We start from the raw sequence: 18,818 nt of genomic DNA, 5'->3' as shown, positions 1-18,818 counted from the left end.
CGATTATTGATCTTCATGGTGTTTCCAACGCGGAACCAACAGCCACAATAACAATGAGCATAAACAAAGGTGGGACGATCTTGGACATCGACTTCCTTCATCTGGCCCCACGCTCTTAGCTCCCGAGGGATCTCCCGCCCTGCTTCCCCGGACTCCTAGCCCCTGTTTCCCCAGATTTTCAAGTCTTCCCCGCGTTTTCCCGGGCTTGAGGAGCAAGCTAGCACCGTTATAAAAGAGACTGTCTATCAGATGGAAGATGGAGATGTCCTTGTTGTAGCCCATCCTCCCATCTCACAGCTTCCAGCCCAAACTTCTAATCAAGATGAGAGACTCTACCACTCACGAAGATGCTTCAGTAGTTGGCAAGCCCTCACTTGATGCCGTGGAGGACATCACCGACCTTGAACCCGTCACGCTTGATATCGAGACTAACAAGCGCATTGTCCGCAAGATCGACTGGAAGCTAATGCCAATTGTATGTGTGACTTGTTTCTAGAGGCAAAACTCCCCTGACCGAGACTTGAACAGCTCTGTATTACTTATGCACTCCAATACTATGATAAAGCCGTCATCTCTCAGGCCGCCATCTTCGGCTTGCGTTCCGATCTCGGCTTGGAATCCGGCCTCCGCTACTCCTGGGTTATGCTCATCTTCTTTTTCGGTCACATGGTGGGCATGTATCCCTGCTCGTTGCTCGCCCAGCGCTTCCGTCCTCGACGAGTTTGCAGCACGCTCAACATCATTTGGGCTACGATCGTGCTCACAACCCCCGCGTGCAAGTCATACTCTGGAATCCTCGCCAACCGCTTCTTCCTCGGCTTAGTCGAGAGCGGCATCAGTCCTATCCTGATGTTGGTTGTTGGACTCTGGTATACACACGAGGAGCAGCAGTTGCGGAGTTCGTGGTGGTACTCCTTCAGCGGCGGGAGTCTGCTGATCAGCCCTTTGGTCAACTTTGGTCTCGCTCATATCACAACGGGTGGGCTGGCACCTTGGCAGTACATGTTTCTCGTCGCCGGTGCTGTGACCCTCGCGTGGGGAGTGTCGCTCATCTGGATCTTCCCAGACACGCCCCAAGAGGCCAAGGGGTGGACCCCAGAGGAGAAAAGGCTGCTCCTGGAGCGGAGTCGACGCGATAATTCGGGCACAGAGAACACTCGCTTGAAAGGCTACCAAGTGCGAGAAGCCCTCTTGGACTATCAGCTCTGGTGTCTCGCCGCCATCGGGTTGCTTTCCAACACAGGAGCCGCTGCCCTGACCACGTTTGCGTCCATCATGTTTTCCGGCATGGGCTTCTCCCCACGTGTTTCTCTTTTGCTCAACATTCCTCTCGGTGCCATGGCCTTCCTGTCTGTCCTCGGAGCAGGCTACTTAGGGACGACGCGATTGGGGAGACTACGCACCTCGGCTCTCGCCTGTCTGCCCGTGATTCTGGGTTGTAGTCTGGTGTAAGTTGCCTTGTTTACCTAGATAGCTGTGTTTTTCTGACACCCTGGGCAGATGGAAACTCCCGTCGTCCAAGCCGGCGGGACGTATCTTCGGCCTTTACCTCATCTCTTTCTTCTCCGGTTGCTGGCTACAGGCCATCTCACTGGGCACATCAAACGTGGCGGGATACTCCAAGAAGGGAGCTTATGCAGCAGGTATCTGGATCGGGTACTGCTTTGGCAATATTATCGGGCCATTGCTTTTCGACGCGTGAGTTAACCTTCATTCTTCCCCCTGGCCAGGTCTGACCAAAGCAGGAAATACGCGCCACGATATGATGAGAGCTTCACTGGCGTGCTCATCTGCTTCGCCACTCTCTGTGTTATATCACTTGGACTGAGATTCCTCCTTGCGAGGCGGAACGCGGGTCGCGATGCCAAGTACGGTGCACCCGAGTTTCAGCATGGTTTGGATGACATTACGGACAAGGAGAACAAGTCATTCCGATGGACACTGTGAGATGGCTGGTGGTAGGAAGCAATGGGGTATTTCCAAGGTGATTTGACTGAGACAAGGGCACAAGAGGAGGACATGGGATTGCGATCAGACTATTATTTGACGGCACAACATACACGTTTATGAACTCATTTATGTGTGTGCATATGTGAGTGTGCTATACACTCGATGGACCAAGAGACCAACTGCACATTAGGTGTGCGCTGCTCTCATCAAGGTTCTTGATGGTCGACTAAACTACCCAGTGGTCCATAAACAGGCAACGGATCATGTGTTGAGGTCCCAAACCGATGCTGCAAAGATGATTGTGGTATGTCTCTCCACCAATGCGTATCTAGTAATTTTTGAGGGGCGTGAGAAATAACCCTTAGGTATTGCATGTCACGGAGAGAGGGTGTGAGAAATGGGCCATGCGTCAGTTGAATGGATGTAAATTCACGTCTCGCGCTCTCTGTCAGATTCTCGCAGCAATAGTCTCATCAGCCCTCTGCCCCAGCGATGCATGCAGCTCCTGAAACCGTTCTCGGATATCTCCAACGCACTCGTGCTCAAAGATCATCTTCTGAATCTCCGGACTCGCCCACTTATCCGGTACCGGCGCGCCCTTCGTCTTGGCCGCTGCGAATTGTCGATCCCGCTCCTCCTTGGCTTTGCCCTCGCCTAGATGTAGTGTCCGGGCGGACAAAGCAGCAAGTTCTACCAGAGTAGATGTTCGAGGCTTTCTGGCAAGCTCGTATACCTTGAGGGTCTTTGCGAGCTCTTGACGATCTGCTCCTCCGCCTGGAACTAGGGACACGGCCTCGGCTAGGACGGCGGCATCCTCGATGGCCATGGCAGCTCCCTGGGACAAATGAGGGAGCGTTGGGTGGCAAGCGTCTCCTAGCAATGCCACACCACCGAGGGTCCATGTGTCCAGAGGCTTGTGGCTACGTAACCGCCACTCCACGACGTCTCCATCAGGAACGAGGTCGAGGAGCTTCTGAACCAAGGGGCAAAAGTCAGAGTAAACTTCCTTCATGGCCTTTTTGTCGCCCTTGTTCGTCCAAGTCGCGTTGATGGAACCTGCAAAGTTGACGTCGGGTTGAGCTGTGGCGATGTTGTATATCGTGTGGTTGTGAATCGGGTAAGCAATGATGTGCCGCTTAGATCCTATCCAGCGGCGAACGGCGTCACTGTCGATCAACTCCAGTAGCTCAGGATAAGGCTCCATCTTTTCACGTTCGACAAGGATGCGGTAGGCCGCTGTACCAGTCTCTTCGACCTCTGCGGAAAGGTTTAGAAAGCTCAGTATCGACTCTCGGACTGGGGACTTGATGCCGTCGGCGCCAATCAGGACGTCGGTCTCAACGACACGCTCGACACCATCACCGCTCTTGATGACAAAAGTGACCTTGCCGGGTCCGAAAGATGTGACGCTCTGTAGCGTCTGGCCAAAGTGAAATTGAACGTTGGGTTGAGCCTTTGCGGCGTCAAAGATGTTGCCCGCCAGCGAAGCCCGATGGCCAGCGTAATGCGAGTACCCGTATTTCTGATGGATATCTTCCATAGGAACGCGTGCCAACTCATTATTTGTCGGGCCATCGTAGATATAAACCTCTTTGACATTGGTGGCCTCCTTCTCGAGGGAAGAGTCCCCCCAGACACCTAGCTTATCGAGGACGCGGATCAGATTGGGGGCGATCTGGATGCCGGCGCCCACAAAGCCCAGGGCGGGTGCCTGTTCGTAGACGTGAACTTGTTTGAACCCTTTCTTGGCAAATGCGAGAGCGGCCGCGAGTCCTCCCATTCCTGAGACGGGCGGTTTAGCAGCTTGTCAAGTCGGTGTGTTGTATTCTGCACCTACCTGCGCCAATGATGGACACCTGAAGATCCCGATAGTCAGCCATGGCTTCTGTTTCCGTCTGGTCCGTCAATTGAGAGGTATCCGTATGGCAGGTTAGATCAGTTGTACTTGGTTTCTCTAGTGCCTCAACTCAATGCCGTTGACCCAAGTTCTATACTCTATTCAACACCATGAATCCTTGTGGGGCTACTTGATCAATTGGACCTGGCCGAGGTTCCACATGGGGCTTGCCGAACGCAGGTTGATGCAATGTGGGAAGAAACATGTCCCCGCATCCCCCGTGGGGAAACAAGGGCCTTCGGGTCCAAGTGTCGGTAGTTGATGGTTGGCTTTACAAGGGAAATCATTGGATGCTTTGCAGTATGAGTCTATTTTTACCGAGTTGTCTTGGTGTTGCTGGTTCAGCGGCTGTGGAGTTGATGACCTCTCCTGGCAAGACAATTGAGCTCTCTTGACCAGATATTCGTTGAAATGAGCACTAGTTGATTCTAAATCCCTGGGGTTTCAATGGAAACAAACTGACTGGCCCAGTGAAAATGGATTGCGAATGTCTTGCCTTGTCTTGGGGCGAAGCAACACTACTTGACTACTGCTTCCTGGCGCACATGTCTAGAATCTCTCTGACCTGCGATTCCTCCGTAATTGGCACGGCATTTGTCCGTATCCATATATCCTCCAGACTATTTTGCGCAAGTGTATCGAGGCTCTCCTGACCAATGCCCACCTCTTCAAGCGACCGGGGCATCTCTAGGGCCGAAATCACAGCCGCCAAGACATCACCGAGGTCCGGCTCTTTTCCATCAAGTGCTTTTGAATCTAGCAGCTGCTTGACCTCCGCCTGTCCCAGCAGCAAATCCTTGACCATGGCCTGCCGGTCGACGTTTGCCTTGTACTTCAGGTTGAACTTGCACACGGCCGGTAGCAGAATGCAGCTCGTCTCGCCATGGCCAACGCCTAGAGGTCCAAGTTGATGTCCGATTGCATGACTCGCTCCAAGAGGAACACCGCTTGACACAGCGCACATGGCTTCGATGACGCCCAGCTGACAGAGATGCCGTGCTTGCAGCGATTTCGGGTTTGCCTTGCTCTCCAACAACCCCGAGATCAATTTTGGAAGACCTCTCTTGGCCCAAGTGTCGCCTTTTTCGTTTGACAGAAGCGAGCAGAGCGTCTCTACACAGTGGTCCACTGATCGGATGCCGGTGCTGAGCCATACCCAGGCGGGCGTGGTGAGGCAGAGCTCTGGATCCTGGATGACGAGCTCGGGGTCAACTCTCTCGCAGTGAAAGGTCCTCTTGGCGTGGCCTTGGGACTCTGTTCCGCCGGCGATGGCCTGATACTCGCCCCCGGAGAGCGAGGTCGGGATGTGAATGAGAGGGATGGTCGGTTTGACAATGTCCTTGCGCAGCGCTGGATTGCTCTCTGCCGTGCCCCAGAGAGTATTCATATCCTCCTCTGTGTTGGCAGAGTTGGCCAAAGCCAGGCGCACCAGTTTGGCAGCGTCTGTAAGACTGCCAGCGCCGAGGGTGACCAGACAGTCAATGTCGCGATCGCGGGCATCTTCCACCACCTCCAGGACCTGCGCTATCGGCGTGTGGGGGCTAATGCCGATTCTCACTCCCGCAACTCGGTTTCCGAGTGCAGTGGTAAGACGGTCGAGTGCATCGGTTGCTTGCGATAGCGACTTGGAGCAGATGATGTAAACCCGGGAGCTGGAGAAGGTGTCTCTACAGTGCCACAAGCAGGCTTCCGGGAACCGCAGACCATACGAGATCTTGGGCGTTTCTCGATCGTCAAAGGCAGGACGAAACGTTTCGATACCGAATTCGAAAGACATGATGGAGTTTGTCTTGGAAAATCTCAATCGTGGTGTTTGGGAAATGACGTCGCAATGTGAAGAAGAGAATAAGACGGGTTGGTCTCCACGTGGGGCTGGCTCATGTCCCACATCCCATTCATCATGGACATCAAACATCAAGTACTCGCAAAAAGGGCCATTGCGAGCCGATCATGCGTTTTCATTATAGGTTGAAATCGATAGTCAGTTGGCCCAATGTCGAGAATTACGAGAAGCGCTCGAGCGCTCATGACCAAGTCGCCCAACGATGTCGTCGTCCTGTCAGCCATTCGAAGCCCCATCACTCGCTCGTTCAAAGGCGGATTCAAAGATGCCTGGCCGGAAGACATCTTGGGACCGGTAAGAGAGGATCTACTAATGAATGTTACCTTGACTGACCTTGGTAATGCCAGATCATGGCGGAAGCCCCAAGGCGAGCCAACATCGAAGCCAAAGACGTCCAGGATGTCCTCATAGGCAACGTCCTCGCTGAGCTGGGCTTCGCAAAGACAGGGCGGATGGCCCTTCTCAACGCTGGCTTCCCAGTCACAACCACGTTTCACACCGTCAACCGGCAATGTTCGAGCAGCCTGCAGGCAGCCACCCACCTGGCGCACTCCATCTGGGCCGGTCAAATCGACGTGGCCATGGCCGGCGGCGTTGAGAGCATGTCCAAGAACTACCAGACCCGCGGTTTGCCCGCCGACGTGGGGCCAAGCCTCCGAGGCACCGCCGTCAAGTCGGCGGCTGATTGTCTGATGCCCATGGGCATCACCTCGGAGAATGTGGCCAGTCGCTACAAGATTAGCCGCCAGATGCAGGATGACTTTGCGCTTCTCAGTCATAGTAGAGCAAATCACGCCCGCTCTGCCGGTCACTTTGATAGTGAGATTGTGCCCATCGAGTATACTGTCGTAGATGGAGAGGTCAAAAGCCGCGTTCGAGTCGAAGCCGATGACACTATTCGGGCTGGTGTCACACTGGAGAAGCTCGCAAAGCTGAAGCCAGCCTTTATCGAGACGGGTGGTAGCACAGCGGGAAATTCGTGTGTTGGGCCCTAGACTTTCTTGCCGTCCAGGCTAACGTTCTTTGCAGATCTCAGATATGCGATGGAGCATCGGCAGCTATCCTGGCCCGCCGGTCTTGGGCCGAAGCTCGCGATTTAAAGCCCCTTGCACGGTTTCTGGGCACCCAAGTAGCTGGCTGCGAACCAGACGAGATGGGAATGGGCCCCTTGTATGCTATCCCGAGGCTCTACAAGCATGCCGGGATCGAGCAAAAGGATGTCGACATCTTTGAACTGAACGAAGCTTTCGCCAGCCAGACATTGGCTTGCATCCACGGGCTCGGCCTCGACATCGAGAGGGTCAACCCCAACGGAGGTGCCATTGCTATCGGACACCCTACCGGAGCTACTGGGACGAGGCAGTTGGCCACGCTCCTCGCTGAGCTTGCTCGCCAGGACAAGGAGGTCGGGGTTATCAGCATGTGTGCTAGGTGAGTCATGAAACCCGCGTCCTGAAGCGGATGCTAATATCTACTCCAGCACCGGTCTTGGCGTGGCCTCTGCTTTCATTAGAGAAGAGTGATGCCCTACTTACTTTGGAGATTGGTTCTAATTACCTCCTATTTGGCACCGTTTTCGATGTTGGTCTCGGCTGTTACCATTTCATCTGCAGTTAGATCGTACATGGTACAGAGCCAGCGGTGAATGGTCAGGAAAGACGGTTAGCATGTGAGATTGTTAATAAATACCTAACTGTAATTGGCCACAACGCTCCGAGGTCGGCCGGAAAGGACGTTATCGTAGCGCTCTGCGGCCTCTTCCCTACGGATGTACTTAACCATAGTGTTGAGTTCGTTGGCTCCGAGCAGACCATGTCAAGTATCCCTGTCGATGACCGCCTCACTATTAGCAACATGTCAACTGAGTGGTCGAGCACTAGTGCATCTCCCCGATTTGCGTCGGTTGATCATGTCTAATGCTCGAATGTGTTACAGTTCCCGATTGATGAGACTCTGAAGCGCTGGCTACGATACAAGGCCACAGAGGCGGCCATGTGCGAGGACCGAACGACCCGGGAGCGAACCACACACGAAAAGATCGACGAGCTGTATGCCGACCCTGTGCAAGCTGATCCTGGAGCCCAATACGCCAAGAAGCTTTACCTTGACCTCTCCAGCCTCTCACCTTATATCTCGGGACCCAACTCTGTCAAGGTCTCGACCCCGTTGAGCGAGCTTGAGCCGAGGAACATCAAGGTTGATAAAGCTTATATCGTGAGCTGCACCAACTCACGAAGCTCCGATCTCAAGGCTGCCGCCAAGGTTTTCCAGGATGCCGCCGAGGCCAACGGCGGCAAGACTCCGAAGATCGCGGACCATGTCAAACTGTACATTGCGGCAGCTTCGATCAATGAGCAGAAGATCGCTGAAGACGAGGGTAGCTGGTAGACACTACTTGACGCCGGGGCGATTCCTCTCCCAGCTGCTTGCGGACTTTGTATTGGGTTGGGAACCGGCCTGCTGGAGGATGGCGAGGTTGGAATCTCTGCCTCGAACCGTAATTTCAAGGGCCGCATGGGTTCAAGACGTAAGTTCTATCCTTGCCATGTTTGATTGCGAAGACTAATTGTGCCAACAGTTGCTCATGCCTACCTTTCCAGCCCCGAGGTTGTGGCTGCTAGCGCTCTAAGCGGCAGACTCTCGGGCACTGGTGTATACAAGGCCCCTGAGAACTTCAACGGCGTGCGGTTCGGTTATGGTACTGGTTTACCGGCCTCCCCTTTGAGTCAGCTCGACAGCGCTGTTGAGCAACTCGAGTCTTTCATCGACCGGGTGCAGGCTTCTGTCCCCAAGGACGACGGCATCGTACGATGCAAAGGCAACCACTCGGATTCTTCCAGGTTTTCCGGAGAAGATCACTGGAGAGCTTTTGTTCTGTGATGCCGATAACATTGATGTGAGTTTCCTTATCTAGTGTATGAACTTCGGATACTAAGCATTTCTTTCTCTAGACCGACAACATCTATGCTGGAAAATGTGAGTGATGATTTACCGGCTGCGCTTTAATCAGTCTGGGCAGCTCAACTGACCCTCTTGTAGACACATATCAGGATGACATTACGAAAGAGGGCATGGCGAAGGTGTGCATGGAGAATTATGACCCAGAATTTAGGTCCATCGCCAAGCCCAACGACATCCTCGTCTCGGGAGGTAACTTTGGCTGCGGCTCATCAAGAGAAAGAAGCAACGGCCATCCTGGCCAACCAGATCCCACTTGTCGTCGCCAGTACCTTTTCCAGCATCTTCGCCCGAAACAGCATTAACAATGCCCTCTTGGGACTGGAAGTGCCACGACTCGTTGAGCGCCTTCGGGCGACGCTCCCTGCATCGGAGAGAATACGGACACGTCGCACGGGCTGGACTCTGACATGGGACGTTGCTCGGAGTGTTGCTGAGGTGCAGAAAGGTGAAGGCGGAGAGCTCTGGGAGGAAAAGGTTGGCCAATTCCCAGAGAATCTGCAAGAGATTATTGCCAAGGGAGGGTTGACGGACTGGACCAAGCACGAGATTGCAAAGGCCGAGGCATGAAATTCTGGGAATCTGGAGTGAGTATCTCTTGATGGTGTTTTGGTATAATACCTATGAATTTAGACATTTAGAGTTGATTGAAAATGTTGTCTTGGCTTTGATGACTGACTGGGATCCCTTGATCTCATGAGTAGCTCTAATGGCAAGCATTGCATCAGACGAGGGCAGTACGTATCCGATCTCCTTTTCACTCTCCCGACGTGAGCAAGTCAATCATGAATGAGTATACAACCAACATGATCCCACCTCCCGGCGCAAAACGCACAACCTTGGGCACAAGCCCTTTGTACAGCGCGGCAACTCCCTCCTCCCTGTAAACCTTCATGATACCGGACCAGACCCAAGGTAGAGTCTCCTTCGCCCCAGTGGTACTCTGGATCCGGCTCTTGACCACGTCAAACGGCGTGTTGAGCAGCGTTCCAACCGTTCCGCCCACAGAACCAGCGACCAAGTCATTCACCATGGTACCCTTCTTCGTCTCAGCCGTCGGTAAAAGAGAGCGCACTTGAAAGATACACCCAAAGTAGCCAGCGTTCCAGACAATGTGCCTCCACACTGTGCTCTCGAAACCTTGGTACAGGCCTAAGGGCCCAGACTCGCGAATGATCTTGACAGCACAGTCGAGAACGCCCTTGTACCTCGCTGCAGAAGACTTATCCTGAAGTCGTATCTTGACTAGTTCGAAAGGCACGACGACGATGGATTCGGTGGCACCGGCACTCGCGCCCGTGAGGATGGCTAGCTTTTGGTCTCGGCGCTGGGTCTGGAACACGTCGGCGTAGAACTTGGCCCAAGAGTCATTTGCGGTGAATTTCGTTGCCCTGAGAAGATGGAGTTAATATCTCGGATGAAGAACTAAGCTGAATCGAGTACGCGCCTCTTGGGAGTCTCCATTAAGATCGGGGCCAGAATCCCTCGGTAGAAGCGGCCAACACTGACAAGCCAGTCAGCGTTTTCGAGTTGTGGAGGGCCAGCTGGCGCACCCTTCTTGCTTGGCTATCTTGCGGAAACAGTCTATCATGCTTGAGTAAACCACGGTTCCGCTCGTGCTTCGTTGGAGCTGTCTTCAACTTGTCAGGAGAATCCGATTCATGACTGTCATCTCGCTCACTCACAATCTCGTCTTCACCACGTCTAATGGATACCTGTGGCCTCCATCAGCTTGTACTCATGCATCTAGATGGCTTGGGTGTTCTACATGATCAAGATCTACTATTGTCAGCTGGACACTGCCGACGTCCTTTGCAGTGGTCGACTCACTTCAGAGATTCCCGCAACACCGCCTGTATTGGTGCCGGATTTGACGCTCCTCTCAGTCTATGCGATTTGTCTTGCGGTTGGATCTTGCACATACCTGCGAGCAGCTGTTGCGGAAACGTTGCGGTGGTGACCTGTCCCGGAGCCATGCTGGCAATCTCACCAAGTAACAAGATGTACGACTAACCAATCCCTTCTCCGGCCCTTGGCACATCTGGACTGGCGAGTATATAGAAACCTGGGTCCCACTTTGAAGTTGGAAGCAGGTCCCACAGCTTTTGATGCAGCTTATGTGGGACATTGGGGCCATTTACAGATGCCATGATGCACACAACAAGGGACATGTCTCGGTTTGTGGATGGCGGTTTAGATCCTCTAGTTCAAGTCTAAATTACTAATACACTACGATGAACCTTTATCTACGCTAACAACTTGGTCATGCTCCAGTTGCTTAATCTCAACTGCGTCAAGTCCCAGGACTTCAGCCAGAACCTCCTCGGTATGCTGTCCCAACAAAGGCGGGGGAGTTCGTATAGATGGTCCAGTTCTTGAGTATTGAACTGGACTGTTAAGGACCTTGAGCTTTCCCAGCGCTGGATGATCGAGCTCCTTGACCATCCCTCTCGCCGTAACTATACCACGGTTAGATCCTTGTTACTTGAAGGGTTTTGTAAGGGAGTCTTACCGTGTGGATGATTCAACGTATCCTTCAGGTCATTCACCTTGGCATATGGAAGGCCTGTGCCCTCAAAGATGTCAAGCCACTCCTGTGTTGTCTTGGATTTTGTCGCATCCTCTATCCACTTCTCTAGAACCTCCCTGTTCGCCACGCGTGACGAGTTGGTCGAGAAGCGCTCGTCGCTCGCCCACTCCGGCTTTCCCAGGCAATTACAGAGAACGCCAAAGAGCCTGTCATTTGCGCCGCCAATTAGAATGTCCCCGTCGCTGGTACGGAACGCACGATAGGGGACAACCGAAGCTGAATATGTTAGGATGTGTATGCCCGAGGATTGTGGTTACTCACGATGAGATGTGCCATAGCGACCGCCATCTCTCTTGCCCGTCACCAGAACCGACTGGGCCATGTTGGATAGGGTAGCAACCTGACAATCGCTCAAACACACATCTAGATGTTGCCCTTGGCCGGATTGCCCTCGCTCAATGATGGCAGCCAAGACACTGTTGACTGCGTACAAACCGGTCGTCAGGTCCGTCACTGCAACGCCCACCTTGACTGGAGGTCCACCCCGGGGCCCTGTGATATGCATCAAGCCCATTTCCCTATCCGTGCGAAGCCATCTCGTCAGCAACTGATCTCATCCATCTCGATGTTCAAACGTACGCTTCCACCATGACATCGTATCCAGCGCGGTCGCTATACGGCCCCGTTTGGCCATAGCCCGTGATACTCGCGTAGATAAGTTTAGGGTTGATCTTTGCCAGACTTTCATAGTCCAGGCCGTACTTCTTGAGGCTTCCTGGCAGGTAGTTCTCGACTAAGACGTCCGAGTTCTTGACTAGCTTGGTTATAATGTCGACGCCGGCCTTTTCCTTGAAGGAGAGAGCGAGAGACTTTTTGTTTCGATTGACCTTTTACCCAAGAGATCAGAAACTTGCCTGGTCGTTTCATTTAGTGAATTGCATACCGATAGATAATAGGCGCTCTCGCCTTGCCCGCTTCGGCCGTCCAAGTATGGCGCGTAGGGTGGTCCCCAAGCTCTCGTGTCATCACCTCGCGTAGGATGCTCGATCTTGATAACCTCTGCTCTGTCTTCTCTTCAGCATATGAGTCTACTCAAACCAGCCATTGTTCTTGGCTTACCCTAAGTCACCCAGGATCTGAGCGCAATATGGCTGTGTCGTGTTAGCCACGCGATACAGGCAAAACATAGGAATTGACCTACTCCAGCTAACACTCTGGACATGTCAAGGACCCGAAGTCCGGTCAAAGGTTGCTTTGGGGCCGCGAGGGTGGCATTGCCCCTGAGGAACAGGGTCGGCCGCGGGAGCGACGCCAGTCTCTGTCGAAGAGGTAGCATTGGTAATATCCGAGATTGCATTGGAAGATTAATTGCTTTCTTTACATCAATTTTCAATAGGAATCCTGCAAAAAATAATGGATTCAAATGCTTTGTATGTAGGTAGTCAATCATCCACTTGAGCTTCATGTGGGACCGTTGGGCGTCCCACGCAGCAACGTGGGGCCGGCTCATGGCATTTCCTCATGAATGCCGATATGAACCAGGTACATTTCTATGATTACAAGGGGAGAAGTGTTTATCTTACGTTGTATACTACCTATCAAAGGCAGCATACGCCCGAATTACAGCTGCTCGATTCGAATGCCCTTCCCAACCCGCCGTGTCTCTATGCCCAGAAACATGTTCAAGCACGCATTCCGCCTCTCTACGGCCTCTTCCCGCGTAGCGCCATGTTTCTACCGCAGTTTCTCTGGCTCGACTGCATTGCGGAGAATTGACAAGATCTCCTCATCTGTGACCGACGCCATCGGTGGGCTTAAGAGCGGTTCGACGGTCCTGGTTGGCGGCTTTGGCTTCTCTGGAGTACCGAACACACTCATCAACGCTGTAGCTGCACGACAGGATATAAATGATCTTACTGTGGTCTCCAACAATGCTGGAATGCCAGGTGTTGGGCTAGGTGTGTGATTTAGCAGACACTATGTCTGGCCGTGGCTGACCTGGTATAGGCCAACTACTCGAGACGCGCCAGATTAGCAAGATGATGGCATCATATATCGGAGAGAACAAGACTTTTGAGAAAATGTACCTCACTGGCGATCTCAGTCTGGAGTTGATCCCGCAAGGGACAATGGTTGAGAGGTGTGCTGCCGGTGCTGCTGGTGTACCTGCATTCTACACCCCAGCCGCGGTCGGTACAATAGGTCAGTAATAGCAAACCCTGGAGAGCAGAGGACATGTAGCTGACCAAGGCTAAACCCAAGTCCAAACCGGCGAGCTTCCTGTAAGATACAACACCGACGGCACCGTGGCCACCATGTCCAAGGCGAAGGAAACGCGAAAATTCAATGGCAAGAACTACGTCCTAGAGGAGTCGATATTCGGCGACGTGGCCCTGGTCAAGGTTCACAAGGCTGACAGGTTGGGAAACTGCACATTCCGCAAGGCCCAGAACAACTTTAATGAGGCCATGGCAAAGAACGCCAAGCTCACTATTGTCGAAGCCGACGAGATTGTCGAGGTCGGCCAGCTCGAGCCCGAAAGCATTCACCTCCAAGGCATCTACGTCGACGTGGTCATTGAGAGTACCGAGCCGAAAAGAATTGAAAAGCTGGTGTTTGACAAGAATCCCGAGGAAATTGTTAAGGGTGAGAGGCCACACACATGGAGTAGCACTGTTGCTAACTGGTCAACTTTCAGAGACAGCATCAAACTCAAAGCGGGAACGCATCATCAAAAGAGCCGCCAAAGAGCTGAAAGACGGCATGTACGTTAACCTCGGCATCGGTATTCCCCTAGCGGCGCCGGCTCTGGTGCCCGACGACGTCGAGGTGGTACTGCAGTCTGAGAACGGCATCTTGGGCATGGGGCGATACCCCAAGCCTGGTGAGGAAGACCCAGACCTCATCAACCCCGGAAAGGAGACTGTAACGCTTAATCTGGGTGCCTCGACCTTTAGCAGTCGAGAGAGCTTCAGCATGATCAGGGCGGGCAAGATTAACCTCACGATGCTGGGCGCGCTGCAAGTTAGCATGTACGGAGGTAAGTCTCGAGATGAAAGTACTCTTGAGAGAGTAATGCTGATGATTGCAGACCTCGCCAACTTTATGCTTCCGGGCAAGGTCAAGGGCATCGGTGGTGCCATGGACTTGGTCGCGAACCCAGAAAAGACAAAAGTGGTTGTCACAATGGTAGGACTAACGGCACTACGATTGTTTTGACCTGATGCTGATATAAACACCAGGAGCATGTTGACCGAAAGGGGCGCCCAAAGATTCTAAAAGGTGAGTCGGAAATGGCACGGATCCTTTAAACAAGGGCGATTCTAACTGAGGGTGTTTAGAATGCACGTTCCCCCTCACCGGTCCCCGATGCGTGTCAAGAATCATCACAGATATCGCAGTATTTGACTGTACGCCTAATGGGCTAGTGCTCAAGGAGTTGGTAGATGAGGTCAGCGTGGATGAGCTGAAGAGCCTGACGGACGCGCCGTTTGAGATAGCTGACGACTTCAAGCCTTACGAGGTATGAGTAGTTAATACTACACTCACAACTTGCTTTAAATGTTTAATGATTGGTCTGGTTCTGGCACCGTGAGATATTGCCATGTTGGCTTTGCCATGATGCCGAATTGACATGGAAACCGTGCTCGTTGCCATCTAGCCGGGCTGCCTTGACATGACAAGTCAATACAGCAACAGTAATTCATTGTTCCAGCAACTCGACTACTCGTCTTCTGGAGCTTTACCCTACAGTTTTGTTGGTCTCCTCACCAAAATAACCTTGATAGAAGCGACGAGTTCACCATGTTAGGGGATGGATCTTGATTCAATGCATCAATTTGTAAATTACCACAGCAGTTCGTTCAGAATCTTTTAACTATTTACCATATGCCCCCAATGTGTCATCAATCATCCGTTGAGACGAACCCAAGTAGTTAACCGGATCACACAAGGCTTCCAGCTCGTCTATCAAGATGGCATCAACCACTCTCTTGTCCTCTTTCAGCGTCTCGAGCAAGGTTGCCTCACCACCACGTTCAATCGTCTTCTTACATGCCTCGTACACAACGTCGTGGGCATTTTGCCTACCGACATACTTGGCCAAGCTCATCATGACCGCCTCCCCGACAATCAGCCCCTTGGACATGGCCAAATTGGCCGCCATTTGACCCTCGTGCACTTCAAGGCCGGCCAAGGTAAACTCGGCCTGGTGAAGCGCTCCGACTGCTGCAACAAAACTCTCGGGGATGGCGACCCATTCGAGGTGCCATGGGCCTGACGCGCGCTCAAAGTCGGATACCATGCCATCGAGGACGAGACCGGCATTTGAACGCAGGACCTTGGATGCCGCCAGAATAACCTCGCTAGAAATGGGGTTGCGCTTCTGAGGCATCGTAGATGAGGCGCCTCTGTGAGGAACAAACGGCTCGGCGACCTCTCCAAGCTCGTTGGACGACATGATGATGAGGTCCAGTGCTATCTTTCCGAGCGAACCCCCTATAAGGGCCAGCAAGTTGATTGCCTCGGCGATTCCATCACGAGCCACATGCCATGTGATGGGCGGATCTGCTAGCCCTAGCTCTGAAGCAAGCTGCTTGCGAATGTTGATGCCATCTTCACCCGGCCCCAGCGAGGCAAGTGTCCCAGCAGCGCCTCCGTACTGCACCATCAGAGCCCGAGGTCTCAACTGCTGCAGCCGCTCCCTATGGCGATACAGTCCAGAGAGCCACACTGCGCACTTGTACCCAAAGGTGACGGGCAGAGCATGTTGCAGATGAGTGCGCCCAGCCATAGGGGTATCACGGTGCGTAACGGCAAGTCGCTCCAGGGCGGCAATGACTCCAGACAGTTTCGCATCGACAACTTCAAGCCCAGCCTTGACCTGCAAAACACTGGCCGTGTCCATGATGTCCTGCGTCGTGGCGCCCCAGTGGACATACTTGCCAGCAGGGCCACACATGGCGCTGAGCTGGCGCACCAAGGGCAAGATTGGGTATCCAACAATATCAGTCTCGTTACGAAGACGGTCGAGGTCGAGAGCAGAAACATCAGCCTGCGATGTAATCTGGTTACCAGCGTCGGCGGGAATGACACGGCAATGAGCCTGCGCCCGCGCGAGGGCCGTCTCGACATCAACACATCGTCGGATGTATGCCTCGTCGCTAAAGATCTGATCAAGCGTCAGCAGATGTAACATAAAAGGAGAAAATGGGCCCTCACGTTGCGAATCTCTTGGGTGCCAAACAAGTTGCGGAAGATGACAGAGTCGAATGCGCTGATTGAGCCCAGACGGCGACACTGGGGTTGAGATGGGAGCCGGATCGTCGTAGCCAGACGACGGCAGGATACAAAGGTTCGCAGCATGACTTCAGTGTAACTGTGTCACAGCTCAACTCACTGCATTGAATGATTGAGTGTCCCACAAGATACTTTATACCACCCCTGGTAGGAGAAGCCATCGTCATGTGGGGTCAGTCAACAGCGTCCCACATTGGGGTAGGAGTGCAACCCATCTTCCCCGGATCCCACTTGACCACGGATGCTTCAGTCTGGGGGAATGGGCCCAACCGCCTGCATCTTGGACGCGCTGCTTCTGGGTCCCAGCCCGGTACCATGGTTCTCGGTAGGGGGCTTATAAGTAGCTTGGGTTGTCAAGTGGATCGGGATGCTGACAACGAGACACGACGAGGAGGCATCACCATCATCAGGATAATCCTCTGCACATCACAAGTCCATCTGCTTCATTGCTTTTCACCATAGACACTTCAACGCCATGACTGTCGCCCCGAAGCCCCGCGTCCCCGCGACTGACCCCGAAAAGGTCTTCCACTACACCGACCTCCAGAGGACCAAGCCTACTCGCGAGAATGACCCCTACGACTACCAGCCCGGCTGGGGAAACCGACACCAGTCTGAAGTAATCCCCGGAGCGCTCCCCATCGGCCAGAACAACCCACAAGACCGCGGTTTCGGCCTGTATACCGAGGGTATCACATACTCTGCTTTTGCAGCCCCGCGGGCCCTAAACTCGAGCACATACATGTATCGAGCCAGACCTTCTGCTGCTCATCAGGGCTACTCCAACATCGAGACAAAGTCTCACATCGAAAACTGCTTCTTGTCTTTGAACCCAAAGGTTGAGGCCCTCCCTGAGCAGGCAGAGTGGTCGCCTTTCCCACTCCCCCCAGACAATGAAAAGATCGACTTCACTGATGGCCTGCACACCCTCGGTGGAAGCGGTGATCCCAATCTCCGCCAGGGAATCGCCCTCTATGTCTATATGATCAACACGTCCATGGAAAACAAGGCCTACTGCAACACAGACGGCGACTTTCTCATCACCCCGCAACTGGGTATCCTAGACATCCAGACAGAAATGGGCAAGCTCTTTGTCCAGCCGGGCGAGATCTGCGTCATTCAACGCGGAGTTCGCTTCCGTATCAACTTGGCTGAAGGCACTCCGGTTGCTCGTGGCCACATCGCCGAGGTTTGGGGTTCTACCTGGGAGCTACCAGACCTTGGTCCTCTAGGAGGCCACGGCCTCGCTAACCCAAGGGACTTTCTGTTCCCTGTCGCCCATATCGATGAAGACCTGCACGTTCCGTTTACCATTGTAGTCAAAAACAATGGAAAGCATGTCGCCATTAAGCAGGACCATAGCCCCTTTGACGTTGTCGCCTGGCATGGCAACTGTGTTCCCTACAAGGTGAGTGGTCCCCTCTTGATATCTTCCATAACTAACAATCATTAGTACGACTTGACCAAATTCGTCGCCCAAAACTCAACCACAGTCGACCACACCGACCCAAGCATCAACACAGTACTAACAGCCAAGTCATCCGACCCTCACGTCCCGCTGGCCGACTATCTCTGGTTCGGCCCGCGCTGGGATGTGGCGAGCAACAGCTTCCGCCCACCATACTTCCACCGGAACAGCGCGACAGAGCTGCTTGCCTGCATCTACGGGGCTGGGCTCGGTCGGTCTGACGAGTTCCAGCCTGGTGGGTGCAGCTACGAGGGCGGACACACACCCCACGGAGGCTTCAGTGATGAGTATCTCCTCGAGACGCCACTTCAGGTCAATGAGCCGCGTAGGATCCTAACAGGTGAGTCTTACGGAACTGGATCAACAGAGTGACCTCTAACTTGCTTCCAACAGACCAGATGACCATCATGGTCGAGTCCTCACGAACCTTTCTCTTCACCGAGTACGCCCGAAAGATCTGCGGCGTCCTCCACAGCCAGGGCACCGATTACAAGGTCTGGGAGAGGCTACCGGACCGCTTCTCGGCGCATCCTCTCACCAAGCAGTTGCTCGCTCGTGTGGCACAGGATAAGGCCAACAGCAGGAAGGCGACTGATTACTACCACTCTCTTGACCTGCTAAAGGAGGCTGCCTCCGCTCAACCAGTCAAGGAAGTTGCTGCTCATACCAATGGCCACACAAATGGTGACAAGGCGGCGGCGGCTTGATGGGATGAACTTTGAGTGTATGGACCCATTGCTGCGAGGATATTGCTGGAGTAGTTTGATGTATGGATGTCTTATATGCTCTGTCTCTCTGGTTGGGATCGATTCCTCTGTCTCTTCTGTGTAACTGTTTCGTCGCTCTCTTCCTGCATGATTCAGCCTCTTGGTCA

The 18,818-nt window shown here is 53.4% G+C and overlaps 9 protein-coding genes across 9 annotated transcripts; 5 read left to right on the top strand and 4 right to left on the bottom strand.

Moving 5' to 3' along the window:
* Positions 1-322: 322 nt before the first annotated feature.
* LRP88_14068 (uncharacterized protein) lies at positions 323-1,947 on the top strand (the record flags this gene model as incomplete). The annotated part of the gene is made up of 4 exons (XM_083250420.1): positions 323-475; positions 529-1,448; positions 1,501-1,698; positions 1,746-1,947. 4 exons carry the CDS (start codon positions 323-325, stop codon positions 1,945-1,947), a joined length of 1,473 nt encoding a protein of 490 aa, XP_083094754.1.
* Positions 1,948-2,398: 451 nt separating this feature from the next.
* LRP88_14067 (uncharacterized protein) lies at positions 2,399-3,830 on the bottom strand (the record flags this gene model as incomplete). The annotated part of the gene is made up of 2 exons (XM_083250419.1): positions 2,399-3,732; positions 3,788-3,830. The coding sequence occupies 2 exons, from the start codon at positions 3,828-3,830 to the stop codon at positions 2,399-2,401; spliced, it is 1,377 nt and encodes a 458-aa protein (XP_083094753.1).
* A 543-nt stretch (positions 3,831-4,373) lies between these two features.
* Positions 4,374-5,624, bottom strand: LRP88_14066 (iron-containing alcohol dehydrogenase; the record flags this gene model as incomplete). Its single annotated transcript, XM_083250418.1, has 1 exon — positions 4,374-5,624. One exon carries the CDS (start codon positions 5,622-5,624, stop codon positions 4,374-4,376), a length of 1,251 nt encoding a protein of 416 aa, XP_083094752.1.
* Positions 5,625-5,840: 216 nt separating this feature from the next.
* On the top strand, positions 5,841-8,078 carry LRP88_14065 (Thiolase, N-terminal domain-containing protein; the record flags this gene model as incomplete). The annotated part of the gene is made up of 5 exons (XM_083250417.1): positions 5,841-5,984; positions 6,038-6,669; positions 6,720-7,121; positions 7,171-7,183; positions 7,626-8,078. The coding sequence occupies 5 exons, from the start codon at positions 5,841-5,843 to the stop codon at positions 8,076-8,078; spliced, it is 1,644 nt and encodes a 547-aa protein (XP_083094751.1).
* A 126-nt stretch (positions 8,079-8,204) lies between these two features.
* On the top strand, positions 8,205-9,218 carry LRP88_14064 (uncharacterized protein; the record flags this gene model as incomplete). Its single annotated transcript, XM_083250416.1, has 5 exons — positions 8,205-8,217; positions 8,269-8,495; positions 8,642-8,666; positions 8,730-8,830; positions 8,898-9,218. The coding sequence occupies 5 exons, from the start codon at positions 8,205-8,207 to the stop codon at positions 9,216-9,218; spliced, it is 687 nt and encodes a 228-aa protein (XP_083094750.1).
* A 187-nt stretch (positions 9,219-9,405) lies between these two features.
* LRP88_14063 (CoA-transferase family III domain-containing protein) lies at positions 9,406-12,514 on the bottom strand (the record flags this gene model as incomplete). The annotated part of the gene is made up of 9 exons (XM_083250415.1): positions 9,406-10,039; positions 10,573-10,625; positions 10,938-11,107; positions 11,161-11,454; positions 11,674-11,756; positions 11,818-12,065; positions 12,122-12,242; positions 12,298-12,329; positions 12,380-12,514. 9 exons carry the CDS (start codon positions 12,512-12,514, stop codon positions 9,406-9,408), a joined length of 1,770 nt encoding a protein of 589 aa, XP_083094749.1.
* Positions 12,515-12,844: 330 nt separating this feature from the next.
* Positions 12,845-14,707, top strand: LRP88_14062 (3-oxoacid CoA-transferase; the record flags this gene model as incomplete). The annotated part of the gene is made up of 7 exons (XM_083250414.1): positions 12,845-13,136; positions 13,186-13,380; positions 13,441-13,824; positions 13,877-14,218; positions 14,270-14,367; positions 14,421-14,460; positions 14,520-14,707. 7 exons carry the CDS (start codon positions 12,845-12,847, stop codon positions 14,705-14,707), a joined length of 1,539 nt encoding a protein of 512 aa, XP_083094748.1.
* A 348-nt stretch (positions 14,708-15,055) lies between these two features.
* On the bottom strand, positions 15,056-16,542 carry LRP88_14061 (L-Aspartase-like protein; the record flags this gene model as incomplete). The annotated part of the gene is made up of 3 exons (XM_083250413.1): positions 15,056-16,348; positions 16,399-16,476; positions 16,528-16,542. The coding sequence occupies 3 exons, from the start codon at positions 16,540-16,542 to the stop codon at positions 15,056-15,058; spliced, it is 1,386 nt and encodes a 461-aa protein (XP_083094747.1).
* A 409-nt stretch (positions 16,543-16,951) lies between these two features.
* Positions 16,952-18,651, top strand: LRP88_14060 (RmlC-like cupin domain-containing protein; the record flags this gene model as incomplete). Its single annotated transcript, XM_083250412.1, has 3 exons — positions 16,952-17,872; positions 17,930-18,284; positions 18,338-18,651. 3 exons carry the CDS (start codon positions 16,952-16,954, stop codon positions 18,649-18,651), a joined length of 1,590 nt encoding a protein of 529 aa, XP_083094746.1.
* Between the last annotated feature and the right edge of the window lie 167 nt (positions 18,652-18,818).

The sequence above is a fragment of the Fusarium phalaenopsidis genome, assembly GCF_050370095.1.
Source record: "Fusarium phalaenopsidis strain FUZ10S chromosome Unknown contig_32332, whole genome shotgun sequence".
Taxonomy (NCBI): Eukaryota; Fungi; Ascomycota; class Sordariomycetes; order Hypocreales; family Nectriaceae; genus Fusarium; species Fusarium phalaenopsidis.
Note: the sequence above shows the minus strand (reverse complement) of the source record. Positions and strands in the feature narration are given on the sequence as shown.